This window comes from Bos grunniens, chromosome 2, assembly GCF_055505025.1.
Source record: "Bos grunniens cultivar Pamir isolate PY7600 chromosome 2, Bosgru_T2T1.0, whole genome shotgun sequence".
Taxonomy (NCBI): domain Eukaryota; kingdom Metazoa; phylum Chordata; class Mammalia; order Artiodactyla; family Bovidae; genus Bos; species Bos grunniens.
In genome coordinates this window covers 69,659,808-69,681,899 of record NC_141166.1, presented here as the reverse complement: position 1 = coordinate 69,681,899, position 22,092 = coordinate 69,659,808, and the positions used below count along the sequence as shown (strand labels likewise).

Sequence of the window (22,092 nt, the reverse complement as noted above, 5' to 3'; positions counted from 1 at the left end):
TTGATGTTGCTGCTGCTGCTGCTGCTGCTGCTGCTATGTCGCTTTAGTTGTGTCTGACTCTGTGCAACCCCATAGATGGCCTCCCGCCAGGCTCCCCCGTCCCTGGGATTCTCCAGGCAAGAACACTGGAGTGGGTTGTCATTTCCTTCTCCAATGCATGAAAGTGAAAAGTGAAAGTGAAGTCGCTCAGTCGTGTCCATCTCTTAGTGACCCCATGGACTGCAGCCCACCAGGCTCCTCTGCCCATGGGATTTTCCAGGCAAGAGTGCTGGAGTGGGGTGCCATTGCCTTCTCTGCTTAATGTTGTTACTTTAATGCTAATGATTTGATAATCTGCTGTCTCAACTTATATGGAATAAGTTTATAAATGGAAATTCTAACCAAAATGCAGGAGGGGTAGAGGTATTGAACAGTAAGCATTAATAAGCATGAACAAGAGGTGTGGCGTGAACCATTTTAGAAAAAGGAGTGAGATTGACTTCTGCTGGATTTGGTTCATCAGAATGAAAGACAAACCTAAATGTACTGATCTGAGAAGGGATAAACATTAAGAAAACACCCTCTATGCATGGTTTATTCTAGCATTTATTTAGGACCTAGTTTTTAAGTCCAAAGAGTTTATGGCAGAATTGAGTGCCACTGTCACTATGTGAAAATTGGCTTCAGTGCTTTAAACTGTGAGTCACAATAACCCATTTATAGTTTATCAAATGTTTATATCATATTTTACTTATCTTTTTTAAAGAAAGACTGGGGCTTCTTGGATGATTTGTGTATACACTGTGAACTGGAAACCTTTATGTTTTGTTTCATTTGTCCCCAAATCATTTGACTATTTTTCAATAAAGAAGGTTTTATTGGGAATGGAGTAAAATAAATTGGGAATTGGGGTAGGGAGAAAGAAACAAGAAACTTAGTGTTTTATAAACTTTATTGTAAAGAAAATCTGGCATGTATTTCAAATCAGGGTGGTCTATGCTTTACTTTGGTGAATGATGCTCATATATTTCTAGTCAACAGAATGGAACACAGATCTGAAAATTGTAAAGTTTTACTATGCATATAGTAAAAGATGCTCAAGTTTCTCCTTCTCTGTCAGTCATACCTTCTTGCCAATATTATGCGTGCTGCCCAGGGAGAAGATGTTGTTATCTATTGCTATGGAAGCAATTGTTTAATTTAGTTACTACATCCTCTTGATTTTTATGAGTAGTGGTAAAAGAGGACTTTTTATATTGACTAATGTGCACCGGTCTGCATTGAGGGGGGATTTTGAATTATTTTCCCATCACTAATCTTTTTTTACCCCTTTACCAGTTAAAAAAGTAGTCTATAGTGCTTCAGGAATATTAATATTTAAATCCTCATTGTAGGGTCCATTGTAGCAAGAAAAATGTAAATGGGCACACTTTATTTCCATATTATTTTGCAGAGTATTTTGGCAATCATTCTAGTGTTTATAGTCAATGTATTTTAATGCCATCCACATTTTGGACAGCAGGCATAAAGCTCTGCTGGTTTATCTCTTGGAGAAGTAAGATTGCCCCTCATAAGATAGCCATTTATAATACATGCACCTTTGAATAATTAAATGAGCCACTGAAGAGGAAAAGGATTCTAATCAGTTTTCAAACTGTGATTCTTCCATGCACTGAATCATTCCTTTATGAATACATTTTTCTTGGAACATGTATAATTATGAAACTTCTTTTTTTTCTCTCTCTGTAGGAACTGGGAAGTAACAGCCCTCCACAGAGAAACTGGAAGGGAATTGCTATTGCCCTGCTGGTGATTTTAGTTGTATGCTCACTCATCACTATGTCAGTCATCCTCTTAACCCCAGGTAATCTGTTTTTTTACTCTCTTATGGTGGTATTGTGGATGATAATTTCACATTGAAATATCTAAAGAGGATAATCTTATTTGGTATCTTAGGACACATTAACATTGGTTGGAATAAAAAAATGCATAACCAGACATTTTGCAAATGGCACAGTCATTCTGTGGTTTAAATATCATGCAAGATATTTTGGGGACATTGGAATATAAAATATATGTGTGTGTGTGTGTATATATATATATATATATATATATATATATGGAATGCTAAGGAGATCTTTGGTCTCTATTGCTACTGAGAGACTTATTATGATTGTTACTTTAATAAATGTGGAGCATATTTGACTTTTATTGCAAATGGAGATGAGGGAGTAGAGTCTGGAAGTTTCCATATGTAGGAGATAGCTCAACTGTATTGATGGTGGGAAGGGAGGATGTGATGGACAAAGAGATTTAGATCAAAAGAAAATGAGCTAAGCCTCTGAGTATGATACCTCAAATTTCTTCCTCTCTTCTTTCTCTGTTGTTTTTACATTCCTAGTTTCTGTCTAAAGATACTCTCCAAGCTGCTCTTGCATTACTCTTTAAATTTTGTTCTTTATATTAAATGGTTGAATTCTATTATGTAAATTATCAGTATGTTTAATTCTTCACTGGTATTTATTTCAGTACTTGGAATTTTACTGCTCTTTGGTAGGTGCTATTATAGAAGGCAGAGAAAGGCTGCTCACATTTTAAACTCACAAACTGCCTTCCAGGAACAAAAAATTTTGTCATGGTGCTACAACCCATCCAACTAGCTTGCTCAAAGACTGGTCACTGTATAAGGCTCAGCATTATAAAAAATAATCATTTCTTATACCTATAACTAGTCCAAAAATAGATAAAGCTAGTCCAAATTATGCAGTTACAGCCTGTTGTTAAAGACTATGTATTTATAACATCACTTCCTGTCCCAGTTTTGTTATTTACAAACCCTTTAAAAATGTTGAATTTATCTCCTCATGTACAATATTTGATTAACAAAATGACCTCTTTCACAGGTTCATTTAGTCAACTAATTATTGTGGCTAATTATACAAATTGCAGTATCCATTGTTCCAAATATATAGATTTCCAAAAATTTAGTTCATAGTTTTTATTTAACATATGAAGAGCTGGAGAAAGAATTTGAGGGAATCAGGAAAGAGGAAAGAGGAGGGAAAGAGAATTTTAAACAAAGATAGAAAAAACATTCCTGATAAGAACTGGTTTATCTATCATTCTCCTTAGGAATTTTCTCTTACAGCCTCATTTGTGCATCTGCAAGACAGTGTAATGAATGGTGTGATGGCTATGAGTTGTTGCCAGTTGCCAAGGATCTTTGTTAAAGGAAAATGAGCTTATGTTTGGTGCAGTGTTTCACTTAAACATAGAAATTTTGACATAATTATTAAAAACTGAATGACATGCCTTAACTGCTTCTATTGGTGACTGTTAACCAAATGGAAGAAATTAGTTTCATAAAATGCCTCTGTGTTTCTCCTTAATTTTTTTCTGTCTGAGTCTAGTATCCTTTTCCTAGTTGTTGACTCTTTGAGGCCACAGTGATACTTTGGTGTCTTTGGGATATTGGTATAACAAAGACCTATAGGGTTGGTTACTCACTCTGCAAAACCCTTCCCAACTTGCCCCAGTAATAAAAATACAGGATGGTTGCATTTATTTTGTCATGCACTTATTCATTTATTAAAGCAAGAGTTTACATAAGATACACTTTGGTTTGAATTCTGGATCTAACAGAACTAGTTTTGTGAAATTGGCTAATAGTTAAACATTATATCTACTACTGTGGGCAGGAATCCCTCAGAAGAAATGGAGTAGCCATGATGGTCAACAAAAGAGTCCGAAATGCAGTACTTGGATGCAATCTCAAGAACGACAGAATGATCTCTGTTCATTTCCAAGGCAAACCATTCAATATCACAGTAATCCAAGTCTATGCCCCAACCAGTAACGCTGAAGAAGCTGAAGTTGAATGGTTCTATGAAGACCTACAAGACCTCTTAGAACTAACACCCAAAAAGATGTCCTTTTTATTATAGGGGACTGGAATGCAAAAGTAGGAAGTCAAGAAACACCTGGAGTAACAGGCAACTTTGGCCTTGGAATATGGAATGAAGCAAGGCAAAGACTAATAGAGTTCTGCCAAGAAAATGCCCTGGTCATAATAAACACCCACTTCCAACAACACAAGAGAAGACTCTATACATGGACATCACCAGATGGTCAACACCGAAATCAGATTGATTATATTCTTTGCAGCCAAAGATGGAGAAGCTCTATATAGTCAGCAAAAACAAGACCAGGAGCTGACTGTGACTCAGACCATAAACTCCTTATTGCCAAATTCAGACTTAAATTGAAGAAAGTAGGGAAAACCACTAGACCATTCAGGTATGACCTAAATCAAATCCCTTATGATTATACAGTGAAAGTGAGAAATAAATTTAAGGGACTAGATCTGATAGATACAGTGCCTGATGAACTATGGAATGAGGTTCGTGACATTGTACAGGAGACAGGGATCAAGGCCATCCCCATGGAAAAGAAATGCAAAAAAGGAAAATGGCTGTCTGGGGAGGCCTTACAAATAGCTGTGAAAAGAAGAGAAGCGAAAAGCAAAGGAGAAAAGGAAAGATATAAGCATCTGAATGCAGAGTTCCAAAGACTAGCAAGAAGAGATAAGAAAGCCTTCTTCAGCAATCAATGCAATGAAATAGAAGAAAACAACAGAATGGGAAAGACTAGGGATCTCTTCAAGGAAATCAGAGATACCAAAGGAACATTTCATGCAAAGATGGGCTCGATATAGGACAGAAATGGTATGGACCTAACAGTAGCAGAAGATATTAAGAAGACATGGCAAGAATACACAGAAGAACTGTACAAAAAAGAGCTTCACAACCCAGATAATTACGATGGTGTGATCACTGACCTAGAGCCAGACATCCTGGAATGTGAATTCAAGTGGGCCTTGGAAAGCATCACTATGAACAAAGCTAGTGGAGGTGGTGGAATTCCAGTAGAGCTATTCCAAATCCTGAAAGATGATGCTGTAAAAGTGCTGCATTCAATATGCCAGCAAATTTGGAAAACTCAGCAGTGGCCACAGGACTGGAAAAGGTCAGTTTTTGCCGGGAGCCAGAGTGAGGACCTCCATCTGTGGCAAAGGTCATGAAGAAGGAGGCTTGACATACACAAAGGCGGGATCGAGCCTCAGGAGTCCCCCTGGAAATTCTCGAGCATCTACCCCCAAAAACCAGAGTCTGCCTACTTTACTGCTTTGTGCTCTCAACTTTGACTTTAGTTGGGGCTGTCCCCCACTACCATCTCGCTCTCTCTGATAAAGAATTAACTTACAGCTCCAGTTAATAAGTTCCTGGGCATTAGGAGTGTTTAAATCCAAACCCCTCAGATAGCTCTCTAACTCGCCTGACAAGTTTACCCGGACTCCTACAGCTATGCATACGATTGTTTACCATCTCCCAGCCTGGAAAGGCAAAGAAATGCCAAAGAATGCTCAAACTACCGCACAGTTCACTCATCTCACACGCTAGTAAAGTAATGCTCAAAATTCTCCAAGTCAGGCTTAAGCAATATGTGAACCGTGAACTTCCTGATGTGCAAGCTGTTTTTAGAAAAGGCAGAGGAACCAGAGATCAAATTGCCAACATCCGCTGGATCATGGAAAAAGCAAGAGAGTTCCAGAAAAACATCTATTTCTGCTTTATTGACTATGCCAAAGCCTTTGACTGTGTGGATCACAATAAACTGTGGAAAATTCTGAAAGAGATGGGAATACCAGACCACCTGACCTGCCTCTTGAGAAACCTATATGCAGGTCAGGAAGCAGCAGTTAGAACTGGACATGGAACAACAGACTGGTTCCAAATAGGAAAAGGAGTACGTCAAGGCTGTATATTGTTACTCTGTTTATTTAACTTATATGCAGAGTACATCATGAGAAACGCTGGACTGGAAGAAGCACAAGCTGGAATCAAGATTGCAGGAAGAAATATCAATAACCTCAGAAATGCAGATGACACCACCCTTATGGCAGAAAGTGAAGAGGAACTAAAAAGCCTCTAGATGAAAGTGAAAGTAGAGAGTGAAAAAGTTGGCTTAAAGCTCAACATTCAGAAAACTAAGATCATGGCATCCGGTCCCATCACTTCATGGGAAATAGATGGGGAAACAGTGGAAACAGTGTCAGACTTTATTTTGTGGGGGCTCCAAAATCACTACAGATGGTGACTGCAGCCATGAAATTAAAAGATGCTTACTCCTTGGAAGGAAAGTTATGACCAACCTAGATAGCATATTCCAAAGCAGAGACATTACATTGCCAACAAAGGTTCATCTAGTCAAGGCTATGGTTTTTCCTGTGGTCATCCTGTGGTCATGTATGGATGTGAGAGTTGGACTGTGAAGAAGGCTGAGTGCCAAAGAATTGATGCTTTTGAACTGTGGTGTTGGAGAAGACTCTTGAGAGTCCCTTGAACTGCAAGGAGATCCAACCAGTCCATTCTGAAGATCAGCCCTTCAATTTCTTTGGAAGGTATGATGCTAAAGCTGAAACTCCAGTACTTTGGCCACCTCATGCGAAGAGTTGACTCATTGGAAAAGACTCTGATGCTGGGAGGGATTGGGGGCAGGAGGAGAAGGGGATGACAGAGGATGAGATGGCTGGATGGCATCACCGACTCGATGGACATGAGTCTGAGTGAACTCCAGGAGTTGGTGATGGACAGGGAGGCCTGGAGTGCTGAGATTCATGGGGTCGCAAAGAGTCAGACACTGAGCGACTGATCTGAACTGATCTGATCTAAACCTTGTCTTTAACTTCACTCATCTGTGTTATGGATGCAACTCATAATGGCAGCTTTACATTGTTGTTACTAACCAAGGTTCTTGACTTCATTAATCAATAGAAATTAATAAGAAGCCAGACAAAAAATTCAGGCAAGGCTTTCCTGGGGCCCCTGCTGTAGCAGAGAGGAGCAAAAAACAAGCAACAGGTTCCCTTTCTTGCTCACTTGCTCCCCAAGCGGGACATGCTGGTTCTTTATATGGGGTGACAGTCTCAGGTCCAGGGCTTGGCTCAGAGGGATGACTTAGGTGTTTTGCCCACCCCTTTGGTGGTGCTGTGTGCAGGGGATATGCACAGTACCCTCCTCTTGCTCTTGGTTCTTCAGAAGTGGCAGTTGGGATCTTTTGATCTTTTTGTATTTTGTTGTCAATGGTTTGTCCACACTGGGCATGCACACAGTTATTTTTGGTCCCTTATAGTTTTTTTTTTTTTTTTTTTTTGCATTTTTTTACTTGAGAAGATGTTGGTCCATGTGTAAGCACTGCAGTAAAGGGTATCGGGTTCCAGGTCTTAGCCTGTCTCAGTGTTACCTCTCAGGGATAAATGAGCTAATAAAATTGAGGTGTTTGGTATAGTGTGTAGAACTACTGCTACCATTTGTTTTATTATTTTTATTGTTAAGTACTTATTGACCACCAGACACAATGCAAAACACCGTTACACGAGGGAGACTGCTAAGAAAAAATATAAAGTCTTTTAGGAGTATAGATCTTCTCTGATTTCAATGTTAAGTTTTGGCATGTGGAAAAATGCTAAATATTTAATCTGGAGTCAGTCTCTCAGTATTCTGTTCATTCATTTATTCATACATCAATAGATGATAATGGAGTTCTTACAACTTTCTAGGTACTATAGTAGTTGGTCTGTCTCCTGCTTTGTATCTTTATATCTTCCAATCTCCTTTTTCCACAACAACACAGGAGCACAACAACCACACATCCCCAACTCAAAGAAGTGAAGTTTTAATTTCATATGAGATTAATTATACAAGTGGAAGTGGCAATTGTTTTTTACATTAATAATGTACTAAGTTTGTTTTCCCTGGAGAAGGAAATGGCAGCCCACTCCAGTATTCTTGCCTGGAGAACTCCATGAACAGAGGAGCCTGGTGGGCTATAGTCCATGGGGTTGCAAAGAGTCAGACACGACTGTGCTAACACACACACACACACACACACAAATTTGTTTACCACATGTTCGAATATGTTTGCATTGCACTGTTATTTTTGGCAGGGATGTTATGAAATGAAAAACAGAAGTCAGTATACTAGAGTGGAAAAAGTGTTATTACAGAAACAACCTGTGTTCTATACTCTATAAATTCAGTGTCACCAGAATTGGAAGATTATGCAAACTGATGAAGCAGATAAATGAAATCATGGTGGTTAGGAATTTTGCTTGAGTTGTGAGTAAGCAAATACTATCCTGACTACATGACCATCGTGGTGGGCTCACACCAAACAGCAGGGTGAAATATAAGGTCAGAAGATTTATTAGTTTGTGGCCTGAGTCCTAAGCCTGGAAGTACTCCCATAAGTTATCTAGTCTTGCCTCCCTCATTAGACAGGAAACAAACAAGCAAAAACCAAATAAAACTGAGTTTGTTTGTTTGTTTGTTTTTAACCTCTGGTTCTGAGGGCTAGCATGTTCATTGAGACCATTAGTGTGGACCTTTGATTTCATGCATGTATGCTTGTGTTTATCTGTGACCAGACTAGTGCTCTGATTACACAGAACCTTCCTCTTTTTAACCTCAGCCTTGCTACAACAGACCAGCAAGGGAAAACCTGTGACTGAGGGAATAATGTGCTACACTCCCCTCTAATCTTCACTTTGTTCACAAATATGTCCTGAAGGCTCAGCTTTCTATTAGTCCGTCAGACAGATGGCAACTTTCAACCAGGAAGAGGAATCCACTCAGGAGGGGAAGCTTCTGATGGTGAAATTATTCATCAGGACACCTGACTTTTTAGAATAAAGGACTGACTCTAGAACAATCCATCCAGCAAGGGTGGAGGTCAGAAATCCGTTTGCCTTTTATAGCTCTATGACCTTGGGCAAGTCACTTACCTTCTTTTGTTACTGGGAAGAACAAAATCTGAAAAAAATAAATCCATATTTAATCTGCTTCTTTTGCTTTAACCTTTGTTTTACATTACTTTTGTTCACAAAAAGGATAATGTTTATACATAATATCATGCATCAGCGAACCCTGCCTCTCTGCCTGAATGGTAAACTAAAGTGCCTTTGTTCAGGATCCTGTCCACATGTGGTTGTCCACAGGAAGGTAGGCTTCCCTGGTGGCTCAGAGGTTAAAGCGTCTGCCTGCAGTGCGGGAGACCAGGGTTCGATCCCTGGGTTGGGAAGATGCCCTGGAGAAGGAAATGGCAACCCACTCCAGTATTCTTGCCTGGAGAATCCCATGGAGGGAAGAGCCTGGTAGGCTACAGTCCACAGGGTCCCAAAGAGTCGGACATGACTGAGCTACTTCACTTCACTTCTCCCTGAGGTTACCATTCCAAGAGATATTTGCAAGATTAATGGTCTTTTGACTTTGCTTGCTCACATTCACCCCCCACCCCACCCTGTTCTATAAAAGAACCTGGTATCCAGAACTCGATAAGATGGGTTTTTTTTTTTTTTTTTTGGAGTAACAAGTCTGCCTTCCTCTCAGTCGGCCAGCCTTCCAAATAAAGTCTTAATCCTTTCCTCAACACCTCATCCCTTGGTTAATTGACCTGTCATGTAGTGAGGAGAGCCAGATTGGACTCAGTGACCCTGTGATATCAAGTGTTTTGTTGACAAAAGGGGCATCTTTGTTTTGCCAAATTTTGAAGTGATTTCTTGAAGCTCATTACAGTCCTAGTATTTATGATCTAATAAAACAATAGTAATAATAGTGCCTTACTTAGTAACATACTAAATCTGGTAAACTCTCTCACTGACCCTTCCTACATTGGAAATATATTTAATTGTTTTGAGGGGTAGATGGAGGAGAAAGCATACAAGGAATTACCTTGTCTAAGAAATGATTTAGAAACTGTGATTTCAAAATAGGATCACATTTTGCAGGTTAATGCTAAGACATGCAAGCCTATAACCAGAGAAGCACATGTTCATTGTAATTTTGGTTTGATTGCAAATTTTATTACAGAAGTAATTCGACACAGGTGTCTTAATTTCCAAGATTGTCAGCAACTTCCCTGTCTTGTGAAAAGAAATCCTAATTATTTTTGAAGAGTGGGTTAACCATTTAAGTGTTTCTTTAATAAGTAACTATTTCTGAAACCAAAACTTTTCATTTTTTTTTCTGATTAAAGGGTATAATTACTTGGATATGTTGATTAAGCCCACATATCTTTTTATTTGCACTGAAGTCACTAATAAAAAAAGAATACCCACATTTATTTTCAGAATAGGTAACAATAAGATCAATAATTTAGCTTCTCAGGTGGTGCTAGCGATAAAGAACTTTCCTTCAGTGCAGGAGACTTAAGAGATGTGGGTTTGATCCCTAGGTTAGGAAGATCCCCTGGAGGGGTTAGACAACCCTCTCCAGAGCTCCTAGAGAATCCCATGTACAGAGAGACCTGGAGGACTATGGTCCATAGGGTTGCAGAGAGTTAGACATGACTGAAGCGACTTAGCAAGCACACAAGATCAATAATTATTCTCTAAAATATATGGGTGCACATTCATGCTTAAAGTCCTGGAAACCAGTTTTAGGTAGCTATACATTTACTCTACAGTCTCATATTTATATTTAATATGCAGAATGACAGTGAACATGGTTAGGAAATGTTTCACACAGGAAATAATTACCCATTTTGACCTGTTTTGAAAAATAGAGAAATGTATTTTATGAATTAGAATGTATTTGGTAGAGAATATTCACCAAGCTCTTCAGTCTTGTTGCCATATTAAAATAACCACTATGGACTGTGTGTATTACACCAGTTCTTCAGCGGCACTGGCCTGTTGCCCTTTGATTAATGTCTGTAATAAGTCAGTGTCAAAACAGGGTCATCAGGTTAATTTACTCTCATGGTTGACTAAAGGAAACATATAAGGTACTGAAATTGTGTCTTCATCATTAGCTCTAGCTCTCACTTTTAGGCAATTTTTTCTCCCTTTAGTTCCTTCTCCAGGTGTGCACCTGGGGTTGATCCTCACAGGTCTATCAGAGTATAAGGTGTAAGATATGAGAACTCTGCTTGATCTAACACAGTAATTTAATAAGGACTGTCCATTTCCATCATATAAATTTACTTATTTTCCCTAAAAGGTATCTCTAATAGTAAGAATTTTACAATAAATTTAGATTCCATTTTGGAGAAAATTTACAGAGGTTGAGATTGCCACTGTGATGCTGATGATAGGTAAATCTTTAATGTCAGATAGGATTTGATCCATGAAGTTAGGCTCAAATAGTTCATTTGAGCCAAAACTTAGAACCAAGGAAGTAGAGGCTACCCAAGAAATATATATAGTCCTATTGTGAAAAATAAACAAAAGAAAAAATTGAAGTTAGCCATTAAGGATGAGTGCCTTTCTTTGAAGAAATACCTACTTATGTATATTTTCCAAAGAGAGTGAACAATCATCTCATTTACTCATCACACACAAATTTAATGGAGTAGTTTTTTAGGTAATAAGTCCGAGGTCAGCAGAATGTGGATGAATTAGGTGCCTAGTTTACAGAGAATATGCAGCAGATAGACTGATTAAATTGACCTTGATATCAGACTGACTTGAGTCCATGTTCTTGCCTTGATGTTCATGTTAGTTGCTTAGTTGTATCTGACTATCTGCAACCCCATGGACTGCAGCCCGCCAGGCTCCTCTGTCCATGGGATTCTCCAGGCAAGAATATAGACTAGGTTGCCATTCCCTTCTCCAAGGGATCTTCCCCACCCTGGGATGAACGTGGGTTTCCCACATTGCAGGCAGATTCTTTACTGTCTGAGCCACCAGGGAAGTTCTCCTTGCCTTGATATGTACCTGCAAATATGGCTTTGTAGCAAAGAATTTGCTCTTTCTATTGTCTTAGACATTAAATTAAAAAAAAAAATGATTTGACCCTTTGAAATGAGGCTTTAAAAAGGTTAATCTGTCCCTCTTTATCAAAAAGATAATTTTCCAGAAAACAGTTGATAAAATTAAGTACCTTATTGGACTAATGACAACTGATTTGTTATTGTTATGCAAAAACTCAAAATGAATTTATTCTAGTTACTATTATGTCCTATGAAAATAATAGCTGCTGGTTATAGTTAGTTAAAATGTCATGTTATATTATGTTCCAAGCAATCACTTGGCAGCTGTAATTTAAAAGGTGTCATTTAAGTATCTGACCTGTGTTTTAAAATGTCAAAGCAACGATTAAAGTCTCCCATTATGCTTTTATGAGGGTGAAATAATATTTTACAGATTTTGAGATTTGCACTACTCAGTTGTAAACATCAACATCAACCAAGATGCAAATTGTTTATTTTATTTTGTTGAATTAAGAAGGGAGATATGTTGTATTGACAGGCATAAGCTAAATTGTCTTTGCTTGTTTTTCCAAGAACAGCACAGATGAACACATTTGAATATGGTATTAACCAGGCATAATCAGGCTGCCAAAGAGAAAACAATGACAGATTTTAACAGTTTCCCCTTAGATAACACGGATTATGGTTGCTTTTCTAATAGATTTATCTCTTAGGTTAAATGGAAAACAATTTTATCTGGCACTAATAAAGTCAGAGTAATGTTTTTTGTCTTTGCTTTATCGTTGCATTTCTATTTTTAAGTCAAATTTGATTTCCTTATTTATTTTCATATTTTTGTGTTGTTCAATCAGATAAGTAATGGATTTAGTTCACATTTTAATATGTTGATTTTAATAAGAGTCAGAGGAGAATTTGTTTTAATAAGTAACATTTATTTATCTGCTTGCTACATGCCAGGTTTTTTTTTTTAATTTTAATTGGAGGCTAATTACTTTACAATATTGTGGTGGTTTTTGCCATACATTCACATGAATCAGCCATGGGTGTACATGTGTTCCCCATCTTGACCCTCCCTCCCACCTCCCTCCCAATGCCATCCCTCAAGGTCATCCCAGTGCACCAGCCCTGAGCCCCCTGTCTCATGCATCGAACCTGGACTGGCAATCTGTTTCACATATGATAATATACATGATTCAGTGCTGTTCTCTCAAATCATCCCACTCTTGCCTTCTCCCCACAGAGTCCAAAAGACTGTTCTATACGTCTGTGTCTCCTTTGCTATTTCGCATATAGGGTCATCATTACCATCTTTCTAAATTCCATATATATGTGTTATTATACTGTATTGATGTTTTTCTTTCTGACTTACTTCACTCTGTATAATAGGCTCCAGTTTCATCCACCTCATTGGAACTTATTCAAATGCATTCTTTTTAATAGCTGAGTAATATTCCATTGTGTATATGCACCACAACTTTCTTATCCATTTGTCTGCCAAGGGACATCTAAGTTGCTTCCATGTGCTGGCTATTGTAAACAGTGCTGTGATGAACACTGGGGTTCACGTGACTCTTTCCATTCTAGTTTCCTCGGTGTGGATGCCCAGCACTGGGATTGCTGGGTCATATGGCAGTTCTATTTCCAGTTTTTAAAGGAGTCTGCACACTTTTCTCCTTAGTGGCTGTTATAGTTTGCATTCCCACCAACAGTGTAAGAGGGTTCCTTTTTCTGCGCATCCTCTCCAGCATTTATTGTTTGTAAACTTTTTGATAGCAGCCATTCTGACTGGTGTGAGATGGTACCTTATTGTGGTTTTGATTTGCATTTCTCTGATAATGAGTAATGTTGAGCATCTTTTCATATGTTGATTAGCCATCTGTATGTCTTCTTTGGAGAAATGTCTGTTTAGTTCTTTGGCCCATTTTTTGATTGGGTCACATATTTTTTTCTGGAATTGAGCTATAGGAGCTGCTTGTATATTTTCAGATTAATTCTTTGTCAGTTGCTTCATTTGCTATTATTTTCCCCCATTCTGAAGGCAGTCTTTTCACCTTGCTTATAGTTTCCTTCATTGTGCAAAAGCTTTTAAGTTTAATTAGGTCCCATTTGTTTATTTTTGCTTTTATTTCCAATATTCTGGGAGGTGGGTCATAGAGGATCCTGCTGTGATTTATGTCAGAGAGTGTTTTGCCAATGTTTTCCTCTAGGAGTTTTATAGTTTCTGATGTTACATTTAGATCTTTAATCCATTTTGAGTTTATTTTTGTGTATGGTGTTAGAAAGTGTTCTAGTTTCATTCTTTTACTAGTGGTTGACCGATTTTCCCAGCACCACTTGTTAAAGAGATTTTTTTCTCCATTGTATATTCTTGCCTCCTTTGTCAAAGATAAGGTGTCCAAGGTGCATGGATTTATCTCTGGGCTTTCTATTTTGTTCCTTTGATCTATGTTTCTGTCTTTGTGCCAGTACCATACGGTCTTGATGACTGTAGTTTTGTAGTATAGCCTGAAGTCAGGCAGGTTGATTCCTCCAGTTCCATTCTTCTTTCTTAAGATTGATTTGGCTATTCAAGGCTTTTTGTATTTTCATACAAATTGTGAAATTATTTGTTCTAGTTCTCTGAAAAATACTGTTGGTAGCTTGATAGGGATTGAATTGAATCTATAGATTGCTTTGGGTAGTATACTCATTTTCACTATATTGATTCTTTCTATCCATGAACATGGTATATTTCTCCAACTATTTGTGTCATCTTTGATTCTTTCATCAGTGTTTCATAGTTTTCTATGTATAGATCTTTTGTTTCTTTGTTTTTTATTCTTTTTGTTGAAATGCTGAGTGGAATTTTTTCCATAATTTCTTTTTTTGTTTTCTCATTGTTAGTGTATAGGAATGCAAGGGATTTCTGTGTGTTAATTTTATATCCTGAAACCTTACTATATTCATTGATTAGCTCCAGTAATTTTCTGGTGGAGTCTTTAGGGTTTTCTATGTAGAAGATCATGTCATCTACAAACAATGAGTTTTGCTTCTTCTTTTCCAATCTGGATTCCTTTTATTTCTTTTTCTTCTCTGATTGCTGTGGCCAAAACTTCCAAAACTATGTTGAATAGTAGTGGTGAGAGTGGACATTCTTGTCTTGTTCCTGACTTTAGGGGAAATGCTTTCAATTTTTCACCATTGAGGATAATGTTTGCTGTGGGTTTATCATATATGACTTTTATTATTTTGAGATATATTCCTTCTGTGCCTGCTCCAGAAGGAGGGTTTTTATTATAAATGGATGTTGAATTTTGTCAAAGACTTTCTCTGCATCTATTGAGATAATCATATGGTTTTTCTTTTTTAATTTGTTAATGTGCTGTATCACATTGACTGATTTGCAAATATTGAAGAATCCTTGCATACCTGGGATAAAGCCCACTTGTTCATGATGTATGATCTTTTTAATATGTTGTTGGATTCTGTTTGCTAGGATTTTGTTAAGGATTTTTGCATCTATGTTCATCAGTAATATTGGCCTGTAGTTTTCTTTTTTTGTGGCATCTTTGTCTGGTTTTAGTATTAGGGTGATGGTGGCCTCATAGAATGAGTTTGGAAGTTTACCTTCCTCTGCAATTTTCTGGAAGAGTTTGAGTAGGATAGGTGTTAGTTCTTCTCTAAACTTTTGGTAGAATTCAGGTGTGAAGCCATCTGGTCGTGGGTTTTTGTTTGCTGAAAGATTTCTTATTGCACTTTCAATTTCCGTGCTTGTGATGGGTCTTTTAAGATTTTCTATTTCTTCCTGGTTCAGTTTTGGAAAGTTATACTTTTCAAAGAATTTGTCCATTTCTTCCAAATTGTCCATTTTATTGCCATATAGTCGCTGACAGTAGTCTCTTACCATCCTTTGGATTTCTGTGTTGTCTGTTGTGATTTCTCCATTTTAATTTCTAATTTTGTTGATTTGACTCTTCTCCCCTTTTTTCTTGATGAGTCTGGCTAATGGTTTGTCTATTTTATTTATCTTCTCAAAGAACCAGCTTTTAGCTTTGTTGATTTTGGCTATGGTATCCTTTGTTTTTTTGTATTTATTTCTGCCCTAATTTTTATGATTTCTTTCCTTCTACTAACCCTGGGGTGCTTCATTTCTTATTTTTCTAGTTGCTTTAGGTGTAGAGTTACATTATTTATTTGATTTCTCTCCTGTTTCTTCAGGTAAGCTGATATTGCTATGAACCTTCCCCTTAGCACTGCTTTTACTGAATCCCATAGGTTTGGGTTGTTGTGTTTTCATTTTCGTTCATTTCTATGCATATTTTGATTTCTTCTCTGATTTGTTGGTTATTCAGATGTGTGTTGTTTAGTCTCCATATGTTTTTTTTTTTTTAATAGCTTTTTTCCTGTAGTTGAAATCTAATCTTACTGCATTGTGATCAGAAAAGATGCTGGAGATGATTTCAATGTTTTTGAATATACCAAGGCTAAATTTATGGCCCAGAATGTGATCTATCTTGGGGAAGGTTCCGTGTGCACTTGAGAAAAAGGTGAAATTCATTGTAATAGGGTGAAATGTCCTTTACATATCACTTAGGTCTAACTAGTCCATTTTATCATTTAAAGTTTGTTTCTTTGCTAATTTTCTGTTTAGTTTATCCATAGGTGTGAGTGGGGTATTAAAGTCTCCCACTATTATTGTGTTACCGTTAATTTCCCCTTTCATACTTGTTCAGTTCAGTTCAGCCACTCAGTCATGTATGACTATTTGCCACCCCATGAAGCACAGCACGCCAGGTCTCCCTGTCCATCACCATCTCCTGGACTTCACCCAAACTCATGTGCATCGAGTCGGTAATGCCATCCAGCCATCTCACCCTCTGTCATCCCCTCCTTCTGCCCCCAATCCCTCCCAGCATCAGGGTCTTTTCCAGTGAGTGAACCCTTCACATGAGGTGGCCAAAGTATTGGAGCCTCAGCTTCAGCAATAGTCCTTCCAATGAATACCCAGGACTGATCTCCTTTAGAATGGACTGGTTGGATCTCCTTGCAGTCCAAAGGACTCTCAAGACTCTTCTCCAACACCACAGTTCAAAACCATCAATTTTTCAGTGCTCAGTATTCCTCAGAATCCAACTCTCACATCTATACATGACCACTGGAAAAATCATAGCCTTGAGTAGACAACCTTTGTTGGCAAAGTAATGTCTCTGCTTTTTATTATGCTATCTAGATTGGTCATAACTTTCCTTCCAAGGAGTAAGTGTCTTTTAATTTCATGGCTTCAGTCACCATCTGCAGTGATTTTGGAGCCCCCCAAAATAAAATCTGACACTGTTTCCACTGTTTCCCCATCTATTTCCCATGAAGTGATGGGACCAGATGCCATGATCTTCATTTTCTGAATGTTGAGCTTTAAGCCAACTTTTTCAGTCTCCTCTTTCACTCTCATGAAGAGGCCTTTTAGTTCCTCTTCACTTTTTGCCATAAGGGTGGTGTCATCTGCATATCTGAGGTTATTGATATTTTTCCCAGTTAATCTTGATTCCAGCTTGTGCTTCTTCCAGCCCAGCGTTTTTCATAATGTACTCTGCATATAAGTTAAATAAGCAGGGTGACAATATACACCCTTGACATACTCCTTTTCCTTTTGGAATGAGTCTGCTGTTCCATGTCCAGTTGTAACTGTTGCTTCCTGACCTGCATATAGGTTTCTCAAGAGGCAGGTCAGGTGGTCTGGTATTATCATCTCTTTCAGAATTTTCCACAGTTTATTGTGATCTATACTGTCAAAGGCTTTGGCATAGTCAATAAAGCAGAAATAGATGTTTTTCTGGAACTCTCTTGCTTTTTTGATTATCAAGCAGATGTTGGCAATTTGATCTCTGTTTCCTCTGCCTTTTCTAAATCCAGCTTAAATATCTAGAAGTTCACGGTTCACATAATGCTGAAGCCTGGCTTGGAGAATTTTGAGCATTACTTTACTAGCATATGAGATAAGTGCAACTTTGTGGTAGTTTGAGCATTCTTTGGCATTGCCTTTCTTTGGGATTGGAATGAAAACTGACCTTTTCCAGTCCTGTGGCCCCTGCTGAGTTTTCCAAATTTGCTGGCATATTGAGTGTAGCACTTTCACAGCATCATCTTTCTGGATTTGAAATAGCTCAAATGGAATTCCGTCACTTCCACTGGCTTTGTTTGTAGTGATGCTTCCTAAGGCCCACTTGACTTCACAGTCCAGGATGTCCAGCTTAGGTTAGTGATCACACCGTTGTGATTATCTGGGTCATGAAAATCTTTTTTGTACGGTTCTGTGTATTCTTGCCACCTCTTCTAAATATCTTCTGCTTCTGTTAGGTCCATACCATTTCTGTCCTTTATCGAGCCCATCTTTGCATGAATATTCTCTTGCTGTCTCTAATTTTCTTGAAGAGATCTCTAGTCTTGCCCATTCTATTGTTTTCCTCTATTTCTTTGCATTGATCGCTGAGGAAGGCTTTCTTGTCTCTCTTTGCCTTTCTTGTCTCTCTTTGCCTTTCTTTGGAACTCTGCATTCAGATGCTTATATCTTTCCTTTTCTCCTTTGCTTTTTGCTTCCCTTTTCAGAGCTATTTGTAAGGCCTCTTCAGACAGCCATTTTGGTGTTTTGCATTTCTTTTCCATGGGGATGGTCTTGATACCTGTCTCCTGTACAATGTCACGAACCTCAGTCTATAGTTCATCAGGCACTTTGTCTATCAGATCTAGTCCCTTAAATCTATTTCTCATTTCCACTGTATAATCATAAAGAATCTGATTTAGGTCATACCTGAATGGTCTAGTGATTTTCCCTACTTTCTTCAATTTAAGTCTGAATTTGACAATAAGGAGTTCATGATCTGAGCCACAGTCAGCTCCTGGTCTTGTTTTTGCTGACTGTATAGAGCTTCCCATTTTTGGCTGCAAAGACTATAATCAATCTGATTTCGGTGTTGACCATCTGGTGATGTCCATGTGTAGAATCTTCTCTTTTGCTTTTGGAAGAGGTTGTTTGCCATGACCAGTGTGTTCTCTTGTCAAAACTCTATTAGCCTTTGCCCTGCTTCATTCTGTGCTCCAAGGCCAAAGTTGCCTGTTACTCCAGGTGTTTCTTGACTTCCTACTTTTGCATTTCAGTCCCCTATAATGAAAAAGACATCTTTTTTGGGTGTTAGTCCTAAAAGGTCTTGTAGATCTTCATAGAACCATTCAACTTCAGCTTCTTCAGCATTACTGGTTGGGGCATAGACTTGGATTACCGTGATATTGAATGGTTTGCCTTGGAAATGAACAGAGATCATTTTGTCGTTTTTGAAATTGCATCCAAGTACTGCGTTTCGGACTCTTTTGTTGACCATCATGGCTACTCCATTTATTCTAAGAGATTCCTGCCCGCAGTAGTAAATATAATGGTCATCTAAATTAAATTCACCCATTCCTGTCCATTTTAGTTCGCTGATTCCTAGAATTTCGATGTTCAGTCTTGCCATCTCTTGCCATCATACTTGTTAGCATTTGCCTTATATATTGCAGTGCTGCTATGTTGGGTGCATGTATATTTACAATTGTTATATATTCTTCTTGGATTGATTCTTTGATCATTATGTAGTGTCCTTCTATGTCTCTCTTCCCGGCCTTTATTTCAAAGTCTATTTTATCTGATATGAATATTGCTACTCCTGCTTTCTTTTCATCTCCATTTGAATGAAATATCTTTTTCCAGCCCTTCACTTTCAGTCTGTACGTGTCCCTAGATTTGAGGTGGGTCTCTTTCAGCCAGCATATATTGGGGTCTTGTTTTTGTATCCATTTAGCCAGTCTTTGTCTTTGGGTTGGGGCATTCAACCCATTTACCTTTAAGGTAATTATTGATAAGTATGATCTTATTGCCCATTTTGTTGTTTTGAGTTTGAGTTTATAAACCTTTTCTGTATTTTCTGTCTAGAGAAAACCCTTTAGCATTAGTTGAAGAGCTGGTTTTGTCGTGCTGAATTCTCTCAGCTTTGGCTTGTCTGTAAAGCTTTTGATTTTTCCTTCATATTTAAATGAGATCCTTGCTGGGTACAGTAATCTGGGTTGTAGGTTTTTCTCTTTCATCACTTTAAGTATGTCCTGCCATTCCCTTCTGGCTTGAAGAGATTTTATTGAAAGATCTGCTGTTATCCTTATCCCCTTGTGAGTTATTTGTTGTTTTTCCCTTGCTACTTTTAATATTTGTTCTTTGTGTTTGATATTTGTTAATTTGATTAGTATGTGTCTTGGGGTGTTGCACCTTGGGTTTATCCTGTTTGGGACTCTCTGGGTTTCTTGGACTTGGGTGGGTATTTCCTTCCCCATTTTAGGGAAGTTTTCAAATATTATCTCCTCAAGTATTTTCTCGTAGCCTTTCTTTTTGTCTTCTTCTTCTGGGACTCCTATGATTCAAATGTTGGGGCATTTAACATTGTCCAGAGGTGTCTGAGATTGTCCTCATTTCCTTTAATTCTTTTTTCTTTTTTCCTCTCTCCATTTATTTGTACTATTCTGTCTTCCACCTCACTTACCCTATCTTCTGCCTCAATTATTCTACTGTTGGTTCCCTCCAGAGTGCTTTTGATCTCAGTTATTGCATTATTCATTGACTCTTTTTTGTTTCTTCTAGGTCCTTATTAAACTTTTCTTGGGCCTTCTCAATCCTTGTCTCCAGATTATTTATCTGTAATTCCATTTTGTTTTCAAGATTTTGAATCATTTTTACTATCATTATTCTGAATTCTTTCTCAGGTAGACTCTACATCCTCCTCTTTGGTTTGGTTTGGTGTGCTTTTATCATGTTCCTATACCTGCTGAATATTTCTCTGCCTTTTCATCTTGTTTAGATTGCTGTGTTTGGGGTGGCCTTTCTGTATGCTGGAAGTTTGTGGTTCTTGTTTATTGTGGAGGTTCCTCCCTGTGGGTGGGGTTGGACGAGTGACTTGTCAAGGTTTCCTGGTTAGGGAAGCTTGCTTTAGTGTTCTGGTGGGTAAAGCTGGATCTCTTCTCTCTGGAGTGCAATGAAGTGTCCAGCAGTGAGTTTTGAGGTTTCATTGGGTTTGGTGTGAGTTTTGGCTGCCTGTATTTTAATGCTCAGGGTTATGTTCCTGTGTTGTTGGGGTGTTATTGGCATGTCTTGCTCTGGAACTTGTTGGCTCCTGGGTGGAGCTTGGTTTCAGTGTAGGTATGAAGGCTTTTAGATGAGCTCTTGTTGATTAATGTTCCCTGGAGTCAGGAGTTTTCTGGTGTTCTCATTTTGGATTTAAGCCTCCTGCCTCTAGCTTTCAATCTTATTCTTACAGCAGCCTCAAGACTTCTCCCTCCATAAAGCACCTATGATAAAACATCTAGGTTAATGGTGAAAAGATTCTCCACAGTGGGGGACACCCAGAGACGTTCACAGAGTTACATGGAGAAGAGAAGAGGGAGGAGAGATAAAGAGGTGACCAGGAGGAGAAGCATGGGAATCAAAAAAAGAGAGAAAAGTCAAGCCAATAATCAATTCCCTATTTACTCTCAACAGTCTGTAACACTCAGAGAGGTCCACCGAGTCCCATAGAGAAGAGAAGAGGGAGGAAGGAGATAGATGTGACCAGGAGGAGAGGAGAGGGAGTTGAAAGGAGAAACCAGTCTAGACTGTGATCAGTTCCCTAAGTGTTCTCCACAGCCCAGGACACCCAAAGAGATTCACAGAGTTAAGTAGAGAAGAGAAGGGGGAGGGAGGAGATAGAGGTGACCTGGGGGAGAAAAAGGAAAGTCAAAAGGAGAGAGAGCAATCAAGCCAGTAATCACACTGCTAAGTAAAAATGTGTACTGAAGATTGGATTCTTAAAGGGACAGAATTGATAACAAATACCAAAAAGCAAAGATTAAAAATCTAGAGTAGAGGTTAGAGTCTCAGAAATACAATATCAAAAAAAATGCAACAAAATCACAAAAGTTATAAAAAAAATATATATATATGAAATTTGCTTTAAAAATAGGGTCTTTTTTTCAAGGTAATAGTAGGTTTTAAAAATGAAAATTAAAGGAATAATAAAGAAGTTAAAATTAAAAAAATAAAAAACATTAAAAAATGATAATAGTAAAATATATCTAGAAATTTCTCTGGAGCTGTTGAGGGCAGTGTAGGGTCGGTTCAGTTTCAGATAGTTCCTTGTTCCAGCTTATACTTCTTCTGAAGGTTTATAGGTCCATTCCAATGTAGCCAATGCTAACTACAAAGTTTTAACCTGTTGCTCTTGTCACTTCCAAAGTGGTTCCCTCTTCTTTGTTTATTTTGGCTTCCTCTGTTTACAAGTCTCTTCAGAATCTAACTTCCACCCTGACAGAAGGGGG

General features: G+C 38.2%; 1 protein-coding gene across 4 annotated transcripts in view; it reads left to right on the top strand.

Annotated features, from left to right (window-relative positions):
• DPP10 (dipeptidyl peptidase like 10) overlaps positions 1-22,092 on the top strand; it is an 805,225-nt gene that overhangs the window by 178,486 nt on the left and 604,647 nt on the right. For all 4 annotated transcript variants that reach the window (XM_086367433.1, XM_086367444.1, XM_086367459.1 and 1 more), the window contains exon 2: positions 1,729-1,843. In XM_086367433.1, the coding sequence (XP_086223559.1) occupies positions 1,729-1,843 (115 nt within the window). The remainder of the gene's footprint in view (positions 1-1,728; positions 1,844-22,092) is intronic.